Source organism: Cucumis melo, chromosome 12, assembly GCF_025177605.1.
Source record: "Cucumis melo cultivar AY chromosome 12, USDA_Cmelo_AY_1.0, whole genome shotgun sequence".
NCBI classification, from domain to species: domain Eukaryota; kingdom Viridiplantae; phylum Streptophyta; class Magnoliopsida; order Cucurbitales; family Cucurbitaceae; genus Cucumis; species Cucumis melo.
In genome coordinates, this window is record NC_066868.1 from 14,373,052 (window position 1) to 14,394,336 (window position 21,285).

Consider the following 21,285-nt stretch of genomic DNA (forward strand, 5'->3'; position numbering starts at 1 on the left):
ACTTTCAAAATAACCCAACTTCATTGATATTTGGTAAAAGGGTACATTGCAAACAACTACAAGAGTTTCTCTAAACTAAAAATATACAAATCTCATAACAAATTTTCACTCTCTTCGCCTAGCTTCTCTGCATGTTATGCGAGTTGACAGTGACCACTACCAAAATGATGCGATTGATGTATGGCACGATAGGCGATTAAGATGGCAAGTCAAATGTTGATTGTCTTTTGCTACCTAGGGGGAAAATAAAACAAAACAGTTGAAAGATTACACAAAAACGTCTAGTAAGTGGGGTCTTTTGCCAACATAACTATTAAGTCAATTTCTACCATAACATGTTGTAATTCATTTCGTCAAACCGTGCGATATAAATAGTTGTGCATTTCAATAATAAATCATTAAACTCAAATCAAATCATTTCAACACATTAGGTGATTTACACAATCCAAATCTTCATTAAACAAATATTTATAGATCATATGGAAATCGTTCTTTTCCAAATCATTCACATAATAACTCATATCGCATAAAAATGCATCTCGCATAGTGCATCATATAAATCATATCGTCGAGTCATTCTGACTTTTTTACTACATCGTTTTATCCTTCTTCAGCTCAAATGTTTACCACACTCTTTTGCTGGATTACGGCTGTGTAGAGTGATCTCAACGCAATAGCAACTCACCATTAATTCCATCATTCATAACGAGTCTTCCAATGTCAGATCAAACAACAAGCAAAAGGCATTACATACCAGATCACACAACAAGTATGTGGCATCCTATTCCAAATCACACAACAAGAATAGGGGATCTTATCCCATATCACACAGTAAGGATAAGGCATCCCACACTAGAACACATAGTAAGTGTGAGGCAACTCATCGCATAAGGTACCAAAGATCACCTCATCACCACATTTTAGTTTATTTTCAAATTCAACTCATTTATAACTCAAATACATTTTAAGAATTTGAGATCATAGGAGAGATCATAAAATTCGAGAATTCAATACAAGAATATATAAGGATTTAAACATAATGGAAATATTTTTAGGTTGAAAATATTTTTAAAAAGAGACCACTCACAATCACTTTACTTGCTCGCATGAGTTCCTTCGTTAAAAGGTCACTTGCATTTTCTTGCAGTTCCTTGTCGAATTCGAACTTGTGATAGATCTTCGAAAATCTTTGAAACCCTTTCATTTCTTTCTTAAGTAAACACAAGGTAAAAGTAGCTCCAAAATGGTCAGAACTTCTCCTATTTAATTTATAGACTTCTCTAGTTAAGTTTACCATGTCAAAATGATTACCTCTGTCTGGCAGTGAGACTCGGCCAATGACAAAACGCCAAGTGTTACCGTCATCTCTTTATCCTGGATTCAGTTCGGCAGTAAGGTCAAACTAGTTCACCAGCCTTTTGATACAAGGATGACATTAGCTACTTCTAAGTGAAGGAAGCTCATATTGCATACTAGTTCAATGATAGCTCCTTTGTGTCACCTAGCCAAAACGTGATATGCAAGGTACTTTGCAAACCTTCCACTTGTCATCTTCCCTCGTACACAATCTCATCACGTAACTCATTTTTGCTGTCTGTAATCTTAACGCATAGTGTAAAACGCGATCAGGATCTCACATAATAATAAATAAATAACATATAACAAAATTTTGGTTTGATGACAATTCTAGACCCTACAAAAATTGGATCTAAGCCTGAAATTTATTTGAAATTGAAAAATTAGATTTCACCAAATTGAAAAATATTTACGAAATTCTAAACCTCAACAAAATTAAAAACCAAATCAATTATTTACATATAGTAAAACAAATATTTCAACACATTTAAATATAGAAAAATAAACTAAAATGTTTACAACATATACCAAAATTTTAGATTTTATCAATGATAAACACCGATAGATTTCTATTACTGTCTATCTATATGATTGATAGAAGCATATCAGTGTCTATCAATGTCTATAATTGATAGAATCTAAAATTTTGCTATATTTTATCAATTTGTCATTTTTGACAACTCTCCGTTGTGAAATTTATTTGAGGGTTCTCATTCAAACATTCTGGGATGTTATTAACATTTCCAAATGCAAATTGAATAGGTTATATTTACTAGTTCTGAAAGAAAATCAAGAACGTAAGTTTCATATCCTAAAAGAACTTTTAAACAAGGATTAAATTAGATTTCAAAAAGAAGGAAAGAAAAATAAACTCGAAATCATTTAATAAAATTTTAATATAAAAAAATTCTGATACACGAGGATTGAGTACATCCAATGATTTAAACAAATTAATTAAGAACTAAGGTAAACCGAAATAAGGTAAAAAACATAAAACAAAAAAAGTATAGCATTTGTTTTTTAAGAAATTATAAAATCTAGATTATTGGGAGATCTAAGATAAGAAAATAGGTAAAATAATAATAACAACATCAATTATAATAAGGGATTCTTTTAAAAATATAACAAACCGGTAAAATATTTATACTGTATAAAACAATTTCGAGAATGAAAAAAGCTCACAATTAGAAATACCAAAAATACCACGGTCAACACGCAATTAATCAACTATACGTGTATGCAAGTAATCTTATTCTAAACGATCATCTACTACACTCTAAACTAAGTACCCCAATCAACACGTGATTAATCATACATACGATCGTTTAGGTCATGATGTACGATCGTGTATTTCTTTTTAACGATGAAGAAAAATGTTTCAAATTTAAACAATCGTGTTGATTATGCTGAACAATCGTGTTGACCACGACAAACAATCGTATAAATCATGTTAAAAAAATGATTGTATTGATTATGATAGACGATCGTATAATCCAATATAAATGATCGTTAAAAACATCAAATATAACTATTGTGTTGATTATGCTAAACGATCGTGTTGACTATGGTAAGCGTCATGTCAACACGATCATGTAGTTCGTTTTAAACGATGAAAAAATATTTCAAATTTAAATAATCGTATTGACCATGGTGAATGATCGTGTTGACAATGGTAAACAATCGTGTTGACCATGTTAACACGATCATGTAATTCATTTTAAACGATGAAAAAAAAGACTTCAGATTTAAACGATCTTATTGATAGTAGTAACTGATCGTGTTAATCATTTAAAATGATATTTAAACGATCTTAATATTCTCGAATATGAGAAAGATGAAGAAGAAGATTGAAACAATCGTGAAGTAGCTTTAAAAAATCTTGTCGAAAATAACGAAGATGAAATAGAAGATTTAACAGAAGAATAAATCATTTAAAAATAGAATGAAGAAAATCTAGAAGATGAGATGAAGAAATCAGAAGAAATAGCAAAGAAGGAAGAAGAAGAAAGAGAATATGACGAATTGTTTGCAATATTAAGGACAAATCTGAAAATTATGAAAATATTTCTTTGATTTTATGGTTTTTGTTTTTTTGTTACTTGCATGCCTGTGTTGTTTGAATGTTATTCTTCTAATATATGATTAGTATGTTGTTTTTGTTAAAGAAAAAATGGTTTTCTATATTATCACACGCTGTTCAATTCCCTTCAAAATAGTAGGGGTATTGAGAATTGAATTGCATCGATTAGAGTTTGGTCGATTGTTGTTTAAAAGTGAACCAAATCAAACCAACCCAAAAGGAGGATTTGATTCCTCAAATGCTCACCCGAAGGATTAGGTTTTCTACCCTCTCTCTTTTTCGACTCCATTTGTCATCCGCCACTCGCCTATTGTCCACCGCTCACTACGTTAAGATTTGGTTTTCTAGGACTTTTCTCTTTCACAAATTCATATGCTCTTTTTCCTCTTTCGTCAATAACTTTCTTCAATTCTTCTCGTCCTCCATATAAATAAAAATAGAGATCGTATAACTATGCTCACACCTCTCGCTCGCAAAATATCAATAAAAAATAAATCCACAAAACAAAGTGTGTATCTACAAGAAACCGGAAGAGAACTTGTTTGAGAAAGGAGTGGATGGAATTGGCATTAAAACTCATACCTCATTTGATTTCACCTCTTTTCGGAGATTTGAGTATTTGGGGATCTTGGGGTTTGCTTTACTCAGTGGCGTAATGCTATTCCTTTTTCTCCTAAATTGTCTATTTGAACAAAGAATTTGACGATTCTAGAGAGAAATAAAAGAAAGCGTACTCTGGAAATCGTGTTGGTTGGGCAAGGAGATAGAAGATTGTGAGTTAAAACACCTAAAAATTAGGACAAAATGAACTTTTAGTTCTAAAACATTACTTTCCAACTATTCATTCAGATACATTGCAAAACTTTAAAAAATTAAAATTATTTCCCGTATATTAAAAAGATCTAAACTATTTTTTTTTTCTATCTCTTCTAATTCTTTTTACAAAATCCGATTGGTTCACTACTACTCCACCAATTGATCCCGCAATTTTGGCCTCCTTTGGCACAAACATTCCATCTCCTACCCTAATCTACACTAATTGGTAATGGTGCGTTTGAGATATCTGGGATTAAGTAAATCCCAAGTAAATGTATAAAAAAATCTGAGTTTAGGGGTAAAAGCAGAAATTGTAGTAGAAAAGCACAAGTCAGCTATGGAAGATTTTAATTTAGGATTGTTTTAATTTACAAAGTAGTCATCAGTAGAGGAAGGCGACAAGTTGGAACAATTGGTGGAGAACGGCGACGCAGATTCACGGTTCAAGTACGGCTAGAGGCTTACTCTGATGCTATGGCATATCAACACATTTTCTAAATCTTTTGAAAGCCTAATAAAAGTTATTTTAAATTATTTAAAAGCTTTGAAAAAGTTGTTTTAAATTATTTAAAAGAAAAGTTTTAAGACACGTCAAAACTATTTATAAAAAAAAAATGTATATGCGCTATAAAGAACGATTTATCTTTCATAAATAGTTTTAATATTCTCATATATTTGACGCATCTAAAAACATATAGTAAACGTAGAAATTAAAGTATTCGTTTTGAAACTTTGATCACTAGATAGATAGAAGTGAATTCAAAAAGTGCATTTAATAGAAAAAAGAATAAACAAATAATAATAATAATTAAATAAAACAATAAATAAATAAATAACAAAAACTGGTTGGGTCAGGTCAGTTTCTGTTGATACAAAATCGTGTTGCTTTGGGTCTAAGTTCAAATTTGAAGGAAAACCGACCCAACTGGCCAATACACCCCTACTAAACAGTTTTTGATCTTTTCAAAAAGCTATCTAACATCTCCTATCCCTCCATTTGTAGCGACAATTTTTATATATAAATTATTTCTCAAGATTTCAACGACCTTTGCATTTTTTTACGATAAAAAGTTTGATTTAATATCTCAATCTATCATGATCTCAAATCTTGCTTTGCATCTTTGATTTAAGAGATAATCTAACTCTAACGTTTTTTTTAATTGATCTAAATTTATCTAAGATATTAGTTTCTTATATTCGGAGGTCGTCGATTCAACAAAAGTTTAGAACTTTTGGCTGAATTTCCAACCATAGTTTGATAACACCTTACAAGCAAGTAGTCTTTATGTTTTGATAAAAACCAACCTAAAGATTATTTATGAAAGTTCTTTTTACTTTGGCACGAGGGTAGAGGAATTGAAGTTCTAACTCTAAAGTTGCTGCTCATTTTGGCACCATTTGTGAAGGCTTTATATGAACCATATGAATTAAATTTTAATTATAAACTACAAGGAGGAAATTATAATAATAAACTACGAAGAAAAAATTCCAAATTAAAAAATCAAATTAGAGGTGACGGAAGAAGTAAGAGGAGAAAGGAGCAGATAGAGAATGAGAAACTTGAGAAATTTCCCCTGGCCCGCTGAGATTAAACTTCTCAATCAATTTCCGGATAACCTTAGAAGGAAATAATTTTGGAAAGAATCCGCATATGAGAATCAAATAGCTCAATCATTTTCGTAAGTTCCAAAACAGTAACTCAATTCATCATCTGAGATAAAAACTAAAAAAAATGATACGTACCGTCTCTTAAAATCAGCAGGGGACTTCAGTCAACAAAGGCAGTTGCAATCGATCAACTCAGCATTCTATGGAGTACCCAAGTTTCAAAGAAAAAAAATCCGTTTACATGCACTGCAACCAATCTCAATCAACAACCAGCTGGCAATCGGGAAACATGGAGCTCAAAATTATCAAATCAAAAGAAAATGTTATAATAATAAGGTGCAGAAACAAATGAAAGAATTGGAATCTAATATCGGATGACATCCTGGAGGCAGTCGAAAAAGTGAGAGATCTTAATCTTCTGTGAACCAGAATAGATGGCTTCTGCTGCTCCACCACGTTCACCTTGAGCAGCCATCTCAATTAACATGTACAGCTTCTTGATGGGCATCTAATGGCAGAGTAAAATCACACGTTTAAAAAGGTATCATAAAATTCTGAATTCTTCTACCACAAAATATATTACCAAAATGATTGCCAATTTCAAAAGATCCAAGAATTCAATTGAAATAAATATACCAATTCGATTGCTTGTAATATTCAAACGTGATCTATTTTACGTTGATTGCCTAATTAATGAGAACAATTCATTCAACAATGAGGAGAGAGAATATGATACTATTAGGTTTTTGTTCGAAAGAATTAAAGGATTCTTAGGAAAATAATAGCATAGTTATTAGAAGGGACAAATAAATAAATAGCTTGTAAATTGGTTCGGATTTTAGTTATAAATAGGAGTGGGTTGAGGGTGTGAAGTATTTTGTGGGATTTCCAAAATTGAGAAATTTGGGAGAGCCTAACCTTCTCAAAAGACTAGAGATTATATTGTTATTTTCTTCAAGATTATAAGCATATTCCAATACATTTTCAGATATTTCCATATTTGATTCTTCTTGAGTTCATTATGTGTTCTTGAGGTCTTTCTTGGTAGGACTTAGGAGGAATCCTAACAGAAGTCCCACATTTAGTCAAATGCCGTGTTAAATCACCATGAGGCGCAGCTCATTACCATTTCTTGAAACTTGAATCAATGATTTGCGTAAAATTAACACAATAATATTCTGTTATTTTATCAATAGGCTGTTTTCCCACTTCTAAGAATTTTTAAAATTAACAAAAGAATTAAAGATTTTGTTGGATTTTTTTTGAGAAATTATTGTTTTTATTGCCTTTTCTTTAAAGGTATGTATATAGTCCTAGGCAAATTTTAGAAACAAAAAGTAGTTGCCAAGGAAACTATACACATTGTTAGGAAGCTATCTAATTTTTTAAGAACTACGAAGGAAATTGCTATCAAACAGCCTTGTTCTTGAGCAAAATAAAACCAAAATTAGACTAAAATCTTCTATTATTATCCTAGGCAATTAATCATGTGAGCAGTGGATAAGGTCGAACTTAGTACATCTATCTAATTTTGGTATTCAACAAAACTCAATAAGGGAAGGATTATGTAAAATAAAAATATAACTTCAGAAAAGGTCAAAGAAAGATGAACATACATCAGTGACAGCCTCGGCAGCAGCATCCACATCATCCTCGGCAAAAACATTCAGTTGTTGCATCACCTAAGAAAAAATGAAACGAAGAGTATTGCATTCTTACATGAGAAGGGATCTGCGTATAATATATTTTTTCTTCTTTACTTCTTTTTTGAGTAAAATTATATTATAATTTTCTAAAATTATAAAACCAAGTATAACCACTATACTAAGATTTCTATAACACGCACAAAATAAGAAATTTTCACTCTTGTCTTAGCGCAATTTTCAATGACTGTAGGTAAGAAGTTTCTGAGACCAAAAGTGAACCAGAAAATAGCAATTCATGGCACATGGTACAACACCCAGCCCATTTAATAGCACGAGAATATAACAAATGACTGCAGTTAAGATCTGAAAAGAAACAAGGACGGCAATTGTTCTCAGTACTTACCTTCTTGGCATCATCCGTTTTCAATGTTGGAACATGGTAAGTGACTGAGAAAGCATCACAAATACCAACTGAATCTAAAAAGCCCACTTCACTAGTTGTTCCAATTACCAGAAGCTTTTTACCCTAGACATGTAATTCAAATGATAAATAGATTAGTAATTATAGAAGAGGGCCACGGTTGAAAAGCCAAAACATGAAAGCATGATTAGTACTTTCGTATTCCCATGGAATATAAACTTGACCCACAGTTTCAGGTGGCTATGTAAATCACTATCGTGTTCTAATGAGAACGAAATAGGTGTAATTTAAAATTTTCAGGGTCAGAAAATTGACAGAAACCTTGGGAGGAAGTCGTTTGAGAAGAACCATCAGTGCTTGAGACATCAAATTTGAAAAACGAGGACCAATGGCAACATATTCCAGTAATCTGCAATTGAGCACTTTAATGAAAAGAGATTCATGGCAAGAATACTAACAAGTTAATAACTAGGATGATTGTCGGAATTAGTAACAGTTACCTTTCAATGTCATCGAGAATGATTATGCTCAATGGAGACTTGTATGCATCCTCAAAAACCTATCAAACAGTAACACGTCATATAAGTCTCTTCAAATAGATTCCATGGGCCATTAGCCAAAAACTTAAAATAACTCTGACAGAACTTTCTGCAGACATAATTATCTAGCAGACACAAATTTGCTTCAGTATAAGCTTTGTTTAACATTGAGGTGAGTGACAAGCTAGCAGCCCTAGAAGCACAGACAAACCTTGACAATCTGTGCGCATTTTGTGCTCTCAAGAAGACCAATCATTGATTCTGCTGATATCTAACCAACAAGAAAGGAAAAAAAAAACAAAATAGGAAGGATTAACCAACTGAAAACCGGATAATGAGACAGTACAAAAGGATGTAAATGCATGGACAGGAACAAAAATCTAAACACAAAATTACAACAACTTACAATTTTGACATATGGAAACTCACTGTCAATACCAACAGTAGCCGCCATTGCAGTTTTGCCACTGTAGATGGGTGAGGTTTTAGCAAAAACTAACTAATTGAACTTTTGTATAACAAAAGTTGCGCTTAAAAAACAAGACTTGATGAAGCATACCTGCCACTTGGGCCTTCAAGAAGACAAGTAACAAGTGGACTTCCCTTGCTGACTTTAACTTGCTCTACAAGTAACATTGCCCTTTCATAAATGTGTTTATGTCGTCCACCACAATCCACCATACCATTAAGCCTACAAAGAACACAATAAATTACTTTGATTTCAAAGAACATAATAACAAAAGATAGTTCGTAAAATAACCTGCATCTTTCAAGGTCATCTGTTGAAGCACCAAAAGCAGGAATAATTTCTTGGACTGCGTTCAGAAAGTCATCCATTGTAACCTTAATGTTCTCTTCATCAACCGGCTTTGTAAGATCATCAAGACTTAATTGTCTATTTAAGGCGTATGATACTGCACTTTTTACAACCCCTTCAATTTCAGCACCACTGTAGTTCTTTGTACGGGCAGCTGTCAAAATAAATTTTAATACTCAGAAACCTTCAAAGTTATGTTCCTCACGTTTCACTATTCAAGATTCAATAACTTCTCTTACAGAATTTTTTTTAGTTCAACAACTGTGGGAGAATCAGAATATCGACCTTTGACATGATAATTGTTGCCTTTAAATGTTCAACTTTATAGTGAAAGTGTTGATTTTTCCACTAAGTACTCAATAATGTCTTAAAAAATAATGACGTGATAGGTAAAAATATTTCTTTCCTATTATTTGGCACCTTTTGAAGGTCTCTAACTCTAACCAACTAGAGATTCCAGCCCGATCGTATCCGATTTTTTAAATTGGTAGGATAAGATGCCACTTAACATTTAAAAATTGCTTCATCGTTAGAGAAAAAATGCCTCACCGTTGCTTTTTTTTTCAATTCAACTACCATATTGAGTAGAAATTGGAAACTTTCCATTCCAGCCACACCACCATGGAATCCACCTATCCTACTCGATCCATCCACATTGATCAGAAAATATTCACATTGCAATGTGACAAAGCAACAAACAGCCAATCGGTAATCATCACAGAACAAAACAGATCATCCTCCCAGTCCTTACATATCTCTCGACAAGCTCTAGTCTGGTTGGCATCATCATTTAATTCCCTTCAAAAGGACCCTAGTAACTTCAAATTCTTTAAGAAGTTCACGGATGTTGATGCAAGACTCTGGCTAGGGAAACACAACAAGAAGAATGGCTACTATGCTGAACTTACCCACCACTACCACTGCCCGGCAAACAAAAATTTTCATTCCTTCAAAAATAGAAACAAGGTTGGTTCTCTTTCTTCTCCTTGATCTCCGACTACAAGACGGCACCCACCACTCAAACCATCAACCCACCAACTTACAAATCAATTGTACAAACAAAACCCATCCATCAAATGCCACCAAAGCCACAAACTCTTTCCAAACCCACAATCCCAACTATTCTAAGCATAAATAGTTGTCCACCCCAAGATGACTGGCATTCTATGGTTGTAGTGCAGAGAAGAAAATTTACCAATTCATGGTTGAAAATTGGGACAATTATTGAGACATCCTTGAAGACGTGATGCACTATCAACCCATTCCTCGATGCTTACATGTTTATGATCCAAATGTGGCCTCACCAATCAAAATAATTCAGACTGGGTTTCTCTTGGAAATATCAATCTCAGCTTCTCAGATGCAAACCTTGTTAGCATCGTATCAACAAAGTTTGTCAGCATCATTTGGTGGTTGGATAGACGTCTTCAACCTTCCTCCACCACTTTGGACTGATGCAATCTTCAAATTCATTGGAGATCACTGCGGTGGATTTTTCGGCATTTATAGCCAATCAGATAGAGGCGTCAACTTTAGGGTAGCACAACTGAGAAATACTGAAGATTTCATCCCTTCACAACTTCAACCCTTCAATCTAGTTGGAAAGGAGTGGACTGTGTATCTTCAAGGTATCCAGAAATAAAGACCTGTCTGTGAGGTTCCTCACCCTTTTCATACACTATTTATACTAAATCAATGGCAAAAACAGAGGCAGCACTCTGTATTTATATATTTATATTGCCAAAACAGTAGTTACAAGATATAGAATAGAAACAAGGAAAACAACAAGGAACAAACCAACCTATTTCTCTAGGCTAGGGTAGCCTCCCTCAGCCGCCAATCTCCTTTCTACCAATACATTCTCCATATATTTCTCATACCTAACTTACTACCCTCCCCTTGCTATTTATAAGACAAGTGTCCGAATAGGACAAATAATACTATCCTGTAGGGCCCACTTGCTGTTCCACTATCCCACTACCCCATTTCAATTCTTTCTTTCCTCCATGCTGTCTTGTGTAATTCCTTTCTTGCCCTTCCTCTTATACACATTAATAATAGGAGGTCTTACAACATCACAGTGATGTCAACACAGCCATTGACCCCCTTGGACAAACACTGTGAAGTCGATAACAATCCACGCACCAATACCCCCCTGATGAAGGCCAAGGTTGATCATCTGATGAAAACTCAGCAGCCAGCTAATTCAAATTTGTCGGTGACCAAAAATCTTCAGGTGTCGTTAAATCCACCAATTCTGACCTTAAGTGGGCCCCAGTCAACAACAAACATGGGCAAGGGTCCTACAGAAAAAGGTAAAAAACCAATACTCGATAACTTGCTTTCAGCTGATCCATCATTTTTGCAGAAAATGCAGCCTTGCTGGATTTAGGGGAGAAGTCAAACCCATGGAATCCCTGGTTCACTCTTCCATTATTCATTCCAAGTCCATCAAAACATTCCTTCTCCATCTTTTCTAACCCACCGCTAACAGTGGTCACCTTTCCAAATGGGCAATCATCTCTACAAGAAGCCAAAAAACATTTTACCACAAATAAAAGCTCAGTCCAAGTGGGCTCAGATTCTGAAGCCTATCTCACAAGCCCAAATACAATTTTTGAATCACATCCCATGGAAGACACTGTTTTTGAAAAGCCAGATGAATCCCAACATCCTTTAGCAATTCTTCCCCCCATCTCCAAAGATTTGACTCGCCTGGTTCACACCTCATCTGAACATCAACAATCTCATCATCCAAACCCAAACAATCAATCGGCCTCTACACAGCCCACCAACCCCTTGCCCGATTTAGCCTCCCTACTTGCCCAACATGGGCTCTGCACATGCCATTCCCTCTCTTCCTCCTCTAAAAGCTACTAAAAAATCTCCCTCCACCACCATCAAGCGTAATAAAAGGCAAAGAAAACTACAGAACCTACCCTCATCAATCCACTATGACAAATCATGGAATGTTCAAGGACTAAACTCCTGGAAAAGGACGTGCCTTGGTCAAAAGATTGATTCAACAACACAACCCAGACATTGTTTTTTACAGAAACTAAAATATCTGAAACTGACTCTTCCATTATCAAATATGTTTGGAGTTATGCTTTTATTGGTTGGTCGGTGCTTGATGCAATTGAGTCCTCGGGTGGTATTCTTATTTTATGCAGATCTCCCGAACACATGGTTCATGAAGGTGCTCATGATATCTATACTCTATCTACCCATATTTGAATTAGCTGATGGTTTCTCCTTCTGGTGCTATTCGGTATATGGTCCCTCTGGATTTGGAATGAACTTCATGATGTGGCCGGTTTGGGAGGAGAAAACTGGATTATTGGTGGGCACTTCAAAATGTTACTTGCTGGTCTTGGGAAAAATCTCATATCAGTCCATCTCAACTAGTACGTGTGAATTCAACCATTGGATAAATAACTATCAACTTCGTGGTATTTCACTGAATAATGGGTCATTTACTTGGTCAAGTGGCGGACGTACCCAATATTCATCTCTGATTGATTGTTTTCTTCTCAAAGATACTTGTATTGCAAAATTAGGGACCGTTAAAGTACAATGATTAGACCGTATAACATCAGATCATCTTCCTTTGTCTCTTGTTTCAGGTGATATTGTTTGGGGCCCATGCCCCTACCACTTTCGAAACTCTTGGCTACTGGAACAGTCCTTCCACCCAATAATTGAATCTTGGTAGAATAATAGTCCTATGGGGGGACAGGCATGGGCATAGTTTGAATATGAAACTGAAGCGTTTGAAACTCTTTCTCCGTTCTTGGGCCCAAGCCAAACATCAGTCTGTCTCTTCCTTATCAGCACTCATTGCCCAACTACGGGATCTACACAAATTGGTATGTTGTCAACTTACAAATGAACAATGTTCTTCTCGCCATATGCCACCGGAACAAATTGAAACCATGACGGCCCAGGAACATATATTTTGGCGACAGCGATGTAAACTTAAATGGCTTTGCTAAAGAGGATCAAAACACTAAGGGGCTGTTGCCCCTGGGACTAGAGAGGAGTGAGCGCACTCCATGTTTGGCCCATACTAGGATTAGGATTTTCCTAATAACTAGTATTAATAATACTTGTTCTCACTCTCCTTTCTCCTCTTCCTCACACCCCCTCTCACTAAGCTCTAAATATTTACAAAGTAAAAGTAGAAGGTCAAGCCAAAGCAGAAATCCCATTAGCAACCACCACAAAGAAGTAACGCCGACAAAAGCTGAAATAATAGTATGCACCCCAAACGCAGACTATTATAATCCCCAGACTATTATAATGCCCAGACTATTATAAGTCACTTATCGCCCCAAACACCACCTAAATTATTCCACCGTGTTGTGGTGGCCCGAAAAAGAAAAAGCTCTATTACCGAACATGATATTATGAGCATGGTATATGGCTTTTTCTCTAGTGGTATTGTTAATGCTTCCCGTAATGAGACATTTATTTTCCTTAAAACAAAGAAATTGATGCAGAATCTACGTCTAATTACCGCCCCATTAGCCTCATCTCATGCGCCTATAAGATCATTGCTCAAGTATTATCCAACAAGCTTAAGGTGGTTTTACCCTCCACCATTTCGCCCAACCAGCTTGCTTTCTTTGAGAACAGACAGATTTTGGATGCTTCTCTTGTGGAAAATGAATCGATTGCAGAGTGGTCACAAAATAAAAAGAAGTGGTCCTTAAACTTGATCTAGAAAAAGCCTTCGACAGGGTGGACTGGGATTTTCTTGACACAATTCTTCGCATCAAAGGCTTCGGCCCCTTGTGGCATATTTGGATTCGTGATTGCATCTCTAGTGCAAATTTTTCAGTCATCATTGTTAGTTGGCCATGGGGCAAGATTATTCCCTCTCGTGGAATCAGACAAGGCAATCCTCTTTCTCCTTTTTTATTTATCTTGGTAGCTGACTGTCTCTGCCATCTCATGGATTATAGTCACTCGAAGGGCTTTATCAATTCTTACCCATCAGTGTTTCCGATTTTTCTCTGACTCATCTCCAATTTGCTGATGACACGCTGCTTTTGCTCACCTTAAAACACCTATTTGAGGTTATTCAAATTTTTTAGCATGCTGCATGTCTATCTATTAACCCATCCAAAAGTGAGCTTATGGGGATCATTGCATATCCTCACTTAGAATGGATGATTGAAACTTCTGGTTGTAAACAGGGTCGTTGGCCTACCACTTATCTTGGCTTGCCTTTGGGTGGGAACTCTCTCTCAAATAGTTTCTGACACCCATTGTTAAAAGGATTCAGCAGAAACTTCATAACTGGAAGTATGCTTTCATCTCTAAAAGGGGGCAGAAAACTCTTATTTAGGCTTCTCTATCTAGCCTGCCCATTTATTACTTATCCCTTATGCTCCTACCAATATCATTAGGGCTCTAAAAAAATTGATTCGTCATTTCTTCTAGGAAGGGACTCATGGCGAGGATGGGATTTATAATGTGAAGTGGGAGATCACACAAGTCAAAAATGATGGGTGGTGTTGGTATTGGGAACCTTCGACACCGTAATTTAGCCTTTAACTAAATGGAATTGGTGTTTTCTGCATGAAAAAGATGCATTATGTATAGGCTCATTGTGACTAAATATTATTTCCCCACTTGCACATAGCCGACAGTTGTTCATGGTCACCCTAAATACCCATGGCAATTCGTTTGTCGGACTACTGATCTGGTAGCCAATCGTACTCGCATCCAAATTGGATTTGGTAGGACAATTTCTTTTGGGAAGGATTCCTAGCTCTCTTGTGGTGCTATTTGTATGGCTTTTCCACAGATATTCAGACTTACTCGCTCCCCTGATATCAGGGTTGCAAATACATGGCTTCAGAATTCTGAGATTTGCAACTTCGTTGAAATCTTAATGACTTGATTCATTATCTCATCTACTATCTACCGTTCGTCCCTGCCTCTCACCTGATTCCTAGATCTGAACTCTAGACCCTTCCTCCATGTTTACTGTTAAATCTCTTATGGATGATTTGATGGGACAATATAACTCCCATACCAAGGAGGTTCATTTTGCTATTTGAATGGATCATTTCCCCAAAAAAATTAAAACTTTCCTTTGGGAACACAATCTGGGTGCGATTAACACTGCTAATCATCTCCAAAGACACATGCCCTCTGTGTACACCTCCCCTTCTTGGTGCCATATGTGTCATAAATATACAGAATCGGCTGCACATCTTTTATCCATTGTTCTTTTAACTTGCAGTTTTGGCATACCACATTGCAAGCCTTCGGTTGGCCGACTTTCTTTTCATATAAAATGCTCGACAAACTCGCTTCCTTGTTGGCTGGTCATCCTTTTCCTGGACCTATTTTTAGATTATTATACTCTTTCAACTGCTTTGTATTGGTGCAAGACCCAGCCACCTTTTAATCATTTGAGTCTTTCTTACCTTGTTTCCAATTGGAAACTTCAATTGTAATCACCTTTAGGTGTTGGGAATTTCCCCTTTTTACTTTGCAATAAAATGTTTCTTATCTAAAGAAATATTGAGTTGAAATTGGAATAATTTAATTAATTTTTTACAACTTGATGATCCATTTGAAACCTTTGGGATATTAGAAATAATTTCTTTATATGAAATTAGATATAAAATTTAAAAATGGTGTACGCTTTGAGAACCAAATTGTATATTTACCTTAAAAGAGGGAAAAAAAAGGTTATCAAACTTACCAATTTCCCGGAGGTTCACATCAGGAGCAATAAAAGAATTTTCTTTCATTTTGTTAGTATGAATTTGAAGAATCTGTAAACGACCATTCTCGTCTGGCAGGCTGATTTCAACCTGAACTTCCAAGCGACCTGGTCTGTAGAAGTTCATGGCCTTAATTATAGAATCATTAACAAAATGCTTCATGGAAAGAAAAAGAAAAGTAGTAGAAAGAAACCTTAAAAGAGCTTCATCAAGTAAGTCCTTTCTGTTAGTCATGCCAATAAGTAGCACATTGTTTAATGATTCTACACCATCTATCTGCAAAGAAATTAGGCCTCTTAGACATGATATCATCATTGTGATAGAAGAAATAAGTATAAAAGAAGGTCCACCAAATGTACTACCAATACTACTTCGCAACACAAAAATTTACACAAACCTTCGTGAGTAACTGGTTGACAATGCTGTCATGAACTCCAGTTCCATCTCTAGTTGATCCCCTTGCCTGAAGGCATGAAGCAAAAAAGTGAAATGGGCAACTTTTGGCTCAAAACTTTATAATGTATAAACAAATACTAAAATGAAAGAGAAACAGGATTGTCAAATGGGTGAAATCCTGATTACAGTGTGTTAGTTTACTACCCTAAGGATTGAATTTGATTTATTCTTAGTTTCATCTTGAAAATAAAATTCAGAAGAAAATTTGATTCAATAATAGCCAACATCATGAGCCAGATCTTCATTTTAGCCAACTTAGCTTTTTAAACTATGAGTAAGTGTTAAGAAGATCCAACAACTTTCACTTCGGAAATTAATTTCTTTGTGAATCTTCAAAATAAAAGAAACAAAACTACAATATACAGAAAGAAACAACATACCTTACAAATAGCATCAATTTCATCAAAAATTATGACATGCAACTCACTTTGGTCTCCTGTCTTGAGAAAAAGCCATCTTGGAGTTAACAAAATTGAAATACTAGACTTGAAATATCATAATATCTATATCACCCCAATTACCGTGGGTCCTTTGATCATTCTCAGCATCAGCAAAAAGATCTCTCACATTCTTTTCGGTTTCCCCAACGAACTTGCTCAACACTTCAGGGCCATTGACAATCTAACAAGGTGGATAAAAACATGTGGGAGAGAGCATGAGAGCAAACAAAGTTTAGCCAGACCTCAATATGGATTATGATAATTCACAGACCATGTAGAAGAAGTAGCATTCAGAGATCATAAAAGATTGACAATGTAAAGGTGTAATTATCACTAACAATTCCAGATGCAGGAAGAAAATTGCACATGTAAAAAATCAAGAATATGTTTGAACACCAGTTGTGTGTTCTATATTTTTATTAACAATTCAAACTTAAACACAGTTTCAACACTTAACAGTCTTCAACACACTTAAACACAGACTTCAACACAGAAATTAAACAAGCCAGAACCAGAATTCAAAACAAAACAGTCAACATCCAAAGACAGAAAACAAATTGTATAAGACTGAAATAAACCAACACTTCTGCATTCCTGAACTCCAGGAAACTGCAGCCCACACTTTCAGAATAAAACTAACCACCCCCATCTTCCCTTCCTTCTTTCCTTTTTAACTCTCTCTCATGTAACTAACCGTGGTCCCCACCAAGGTAGTTTCCGCTTCCTTTTCCACTTTCTTCTCTTTTTGCACGCGTAGCTTCTCCTTTTTTCCTCCTACTATATTGTAAAATAATTGGTGGTCTATCAGAATAAAAATGGCTGAAAACATTGGGCCATAATGCCTCAGAGGTCTTAGTTCTTATAATCTGTCGCTTTTGATTTTGTCAAACCAACAGCAGTCGACTTCAACAAATAAGTCGGCTTTTCATCCCCGTACTACTAAAATTCAAGAGATCTTATGCATCTAAAGTGGAGATTGAAAAAGATTGTAAAAAAGAAAATAATTTGGATGCTAAACATAGATGATAATATGAGCCTATGATGCAAAAAATACATCAAACATATTCAAAGGTAGAGTTATATATCTACCTTTGGCTCTCTCCCATTCAACATTTTTCCAATTTGACGGGCAATAAGAGTTTTGCCAGTTCCAGGTGGCCCATAAAGCAGCATTCCTTTTACATGTTTAATGCCCAACCTATTGCAGATATCTGATTAGAAAGCATGATAACAACAAGAAAACGATTCACTATCATTATTAGATTCTTACTTGCTGGTCACATGAGGAGGAAAAACACGAGAGGCAAAAGCTCTTCGAAATATATCAGCGAACTCCTCACTTAATCCTCCAATGCCAAGTGCTTGAAGATTAAATTCTTTTTGCCTAAATATGTTACTACTAGCAGCTTCACGTTGATTAACTATCTGCAAAGTGCAAACATATGCATGTGAATAAAAAATTACTCATCCAACAATACTGCACCCTATAGAGAATGATTATAGACTACTATCACATCAACATCATTAGAATTCTTCCTCGTCAGACAAAAGTAAGCAAAGAGGAAATAGAAAACAAATGTGAGAGAAGCATGGAAAATTTCATTGTGAGAGCATTTAAGCCAACACATCAAAAGCAAGCACAAAGAAAGGTCCAGCCTACTACAATATATTCGACCTGTAGTCAGTAAAAACTATTGCAATCAAATGTCTCCATAATGAGGTTAGTCTAAGGTACTAGACTTGTCATGACGTCACATCACATAGAAAAAAACTACTAATATTCATATTTTCATTTCTAGACTACAATCTAGGATTTTATTGTTGGGTTAGAAAGAATTACTAAGCCTGCAGATAAAACTTCCATAAAATACAAAAAACCAGGATTGAAAACTTGGAGCCGCTTCATGGCTCTAAGCGTAGCTACATTTAAAGAAAGCTACAAGTGTTGATTGATTGACTAGCAAAAGGGTAAGAGATGAGAAGAAGAAGACGATAAGCTTACAAGGGAATGGGTGCAATATTCTGGTAATAAAAATACAAGGAAATGGATGAAATTTCCAGGTATCTAACCTTTATTCCACTTCCATTCGATGTTTCAAACACAAAATAGGTATCATTTGAAATCATCCCTCTTTCAACACTATTGGATGTATCTCGCCCTTCCACAACAGCTTGATTAACTGTGAAGATATAGTTAGTACCATGGTACTCGAAAGAAGCTCTCTGCCCTGCCGTCATTATCTGCACGCAAGCATAACCAGAAGGTATCATATAACCAGCAACTTTTCTCTAGAAGGTACCATATATAACTAAACACCAAATGAGGAACCAGAGAAAAACTATATTCTAGTTAATCAATTTTGCTGTGGGAGATAAGATATCTGTTAACAAAGTACAATCATTTTTAAAATAACAGATTCATCAAAAAAAAATCTATAACTATCAGTTATCAGGGGATGTTTCATATAACATCTGGAATGATCTGCCATAAACATAGCACAGTAGAAAACTAATGAAGTGTAATATTGGTGCTAAGGAAAAGGTTACACAATCTACAAAAACAAAAACAAAACAAAGAAACAAGCAAACAATTGGAAATACGGCCACCAGGAAGAATACCAAGTAACAAGAGCATGCATATCAGGTAAGTTAGGCCTCAAGATTCTACCTGGTTGATAAATCTCTTCCTCAATTGATTAGCCAAGAGAACAGCATCGACCTACAAAAGTATAAAAAAGGAATAAAACCTTGATAATTAATTACTTGATGATATGCTTGGGAATTATCCATAGACAGTCATGAACAATTCAACTTTGACTTCATTCTGCATACCTGTTCACTTTTGGATCCCTTTTTAACAAACTCTAAGTCCAATCTAAGTAGCGCCAGGTTGAAATCATCTGGCGGGATAAATCTATAAAGAGATCATGTAAGTATTATGATTACTGCAATAGATGCAAAGAAAAAGAGTACGGTATAGACAAAGAAACCTCGCCACAGATATCTGGTCCCCAGTTGAAACTCTAGCATGACGACGTTGAATAGCATTTAAGGCAATATGGCCACTGCTTATGCTTCCATGAGGAGTAGTTCTCAGTTAAGCCCACAAAAAAAGGGGAAAAAGAAAATGATAGATAACACTCAACATAGAATACGCGCAAACTCTCACTTTAACATAATATTATTGGAATCACCAGTCGCCAGTTTCCATTAACACCCCTATATAGCATACTTGAGTAGATGACAAATGCATTTACGAACAACATGAACGAGCAGTACCACAAATGTCGAAGTATTCATACAGTATCAAGTGGTCTGCTCTATTAACAATTAACAATCCCTAATAATATGAAAGTAGGATAAGTCATGGTCTCATACACTAAAAATAAGCCAAAAAAAATTGCCCTCGAGACGAACTTGAAACCTCACCAAGCTAAGGATTATGCTCATCGAAAAAATGATGCAAAAAATGGCTAATTAGAAATTAAGAAAACGTAAAGTAGAGCTAAAGAAAAGAACGAAAATCCGAAAATTGGAAATGAATGAGGTAAAAGTAAAGTAATGAAAAGGATATGAGAGGGAGAGGACAAAGGAATCGCCAACCAAGGCAAGGAAGAGCTTAGTGCCAGGGACGGCAAAGTTTTGAAGATCAGAAGCGGAGCAGTAAGCAAGATTAGTGACGGCAAGGTCCTGAGCCGGTGTATTAGTAACGATCATGGTGGCCGGAGCAGTTGACGATAGGCCGAACCGACCCGCCATTTTTTGCCGCAAGGTGTTTAGATCTCTGCAATGAGGGTGGAAGAGAGAATCCGCCAAACCGTGGATTCCAAATTCTGGTATCGTAAATTTGAAGTAGTGCAAGAAAGAAAAGAGAATTTGTAAGAGAAAGTAGAAATGGAATGGAGAAACGAGATCTGGAATGCTAACCGAATCGAAATTCGAAGGCGTGATGGTTAGAATGATGAAGAAGCGTAGCGATGGAGAGAAATGGGCAGAGGTTGAAGATGGAAAAAGTCGTGGAGAGAAGAAGGAGAGATGGAAGATCTTGCAATGCAACAAAATATGTAGAGCAAAGCTTAGTACTTAAGGCTTCGTTTTGAAATTACCAGAACAAAACTTCCTAAATTGGTGTTTTTTTCTTCTTTTTCTCTTTTGTGTGTAAAAAAAATAAAAAATTTATCTAAGCTGCTTTAAAACATCGGGTCTTTTTAAGAATAAAAAAAAAAAGTCAAAATATTTATACCATAACAAAATATAAGAAGTACACAAATCATCCCTGAAAAATATCTGGTTTAGATTTGATCAAGTCTAATTTTTTTTCTAGATTCTTTTTTTTAAGATTCTCGTCTAGATTTGGTCA

The 21,285-nt window shown here is 35.3% G+C and overlaps 1 protein-coding gene across 1 annotated transcript; it reads right to left on the minus strand.

The window, feature by feature from the left end:
- Positions 1–5,904: 5,904 nt before the first annotated feature.
- LOC103501723 (vesicle-fusing ATPase) lies at positions 5,905–20,684 on the minus strand. Its single transcript, XM_051079996.1, has 21 exons — positions 20,503–20,684; positions 19,916–20,014; positions 19,758–19,839; positions 19,594–19,644; positions 18,996–19,166; positions 18,196–18,350; positions 18,015–18,123; positions 17,007–17,106; positions 16,866–16,921; positions 16,427–16,492; positions 16,223–16,305; positions 16,008–16,141; positions 9,227–9,437; positions 9,026–9,157; positions 8,873–8,933; positions 8,678–8,737; positions 8,428–8,486; positions 8,249–8,336; positions 7,910–8,032; positions 7,477–7,542; positions 5,905–6,368 (listed from the first exon to the last, which is right to left on the minus strand). Exons 1-21 carry the CDS (start codon positions 20,682–20,684, stop codon positions 6,225–6,227), a joined length of 2,232 nt encoding a protein of 743 aa, XP_050935953.1. The 3' UTR covers positions 5,905–6,224.
- Positions 20,685–21,285: the final 601 nt, after the last annotated feature.

Bases quoted from the DNA above. Each gene is read 5' to 3' on its own strand.
- LOC103501723 (XM_051079996.1), bottom strand. From the start codon at position 20,684: ATGGCGGGTCGGTTCGGCCTATCGTCAACTGCTCCGGCCACCATGATC. The intron at 20,015-20,502 runs CTCATATCCTTT...TTAACTGAGAAC, and splicing joins GATTCCTTTGTCCTCTCCCT to TACTCCTCATGGAAGCATAA. The intron at 19,840-19,915 runs GTTTCTTTGTCT...ATCTCTTTATAG, and splicing joins GACCAGATATCTGTGGCGAG to ATTTATCCCGCCAGATGATT.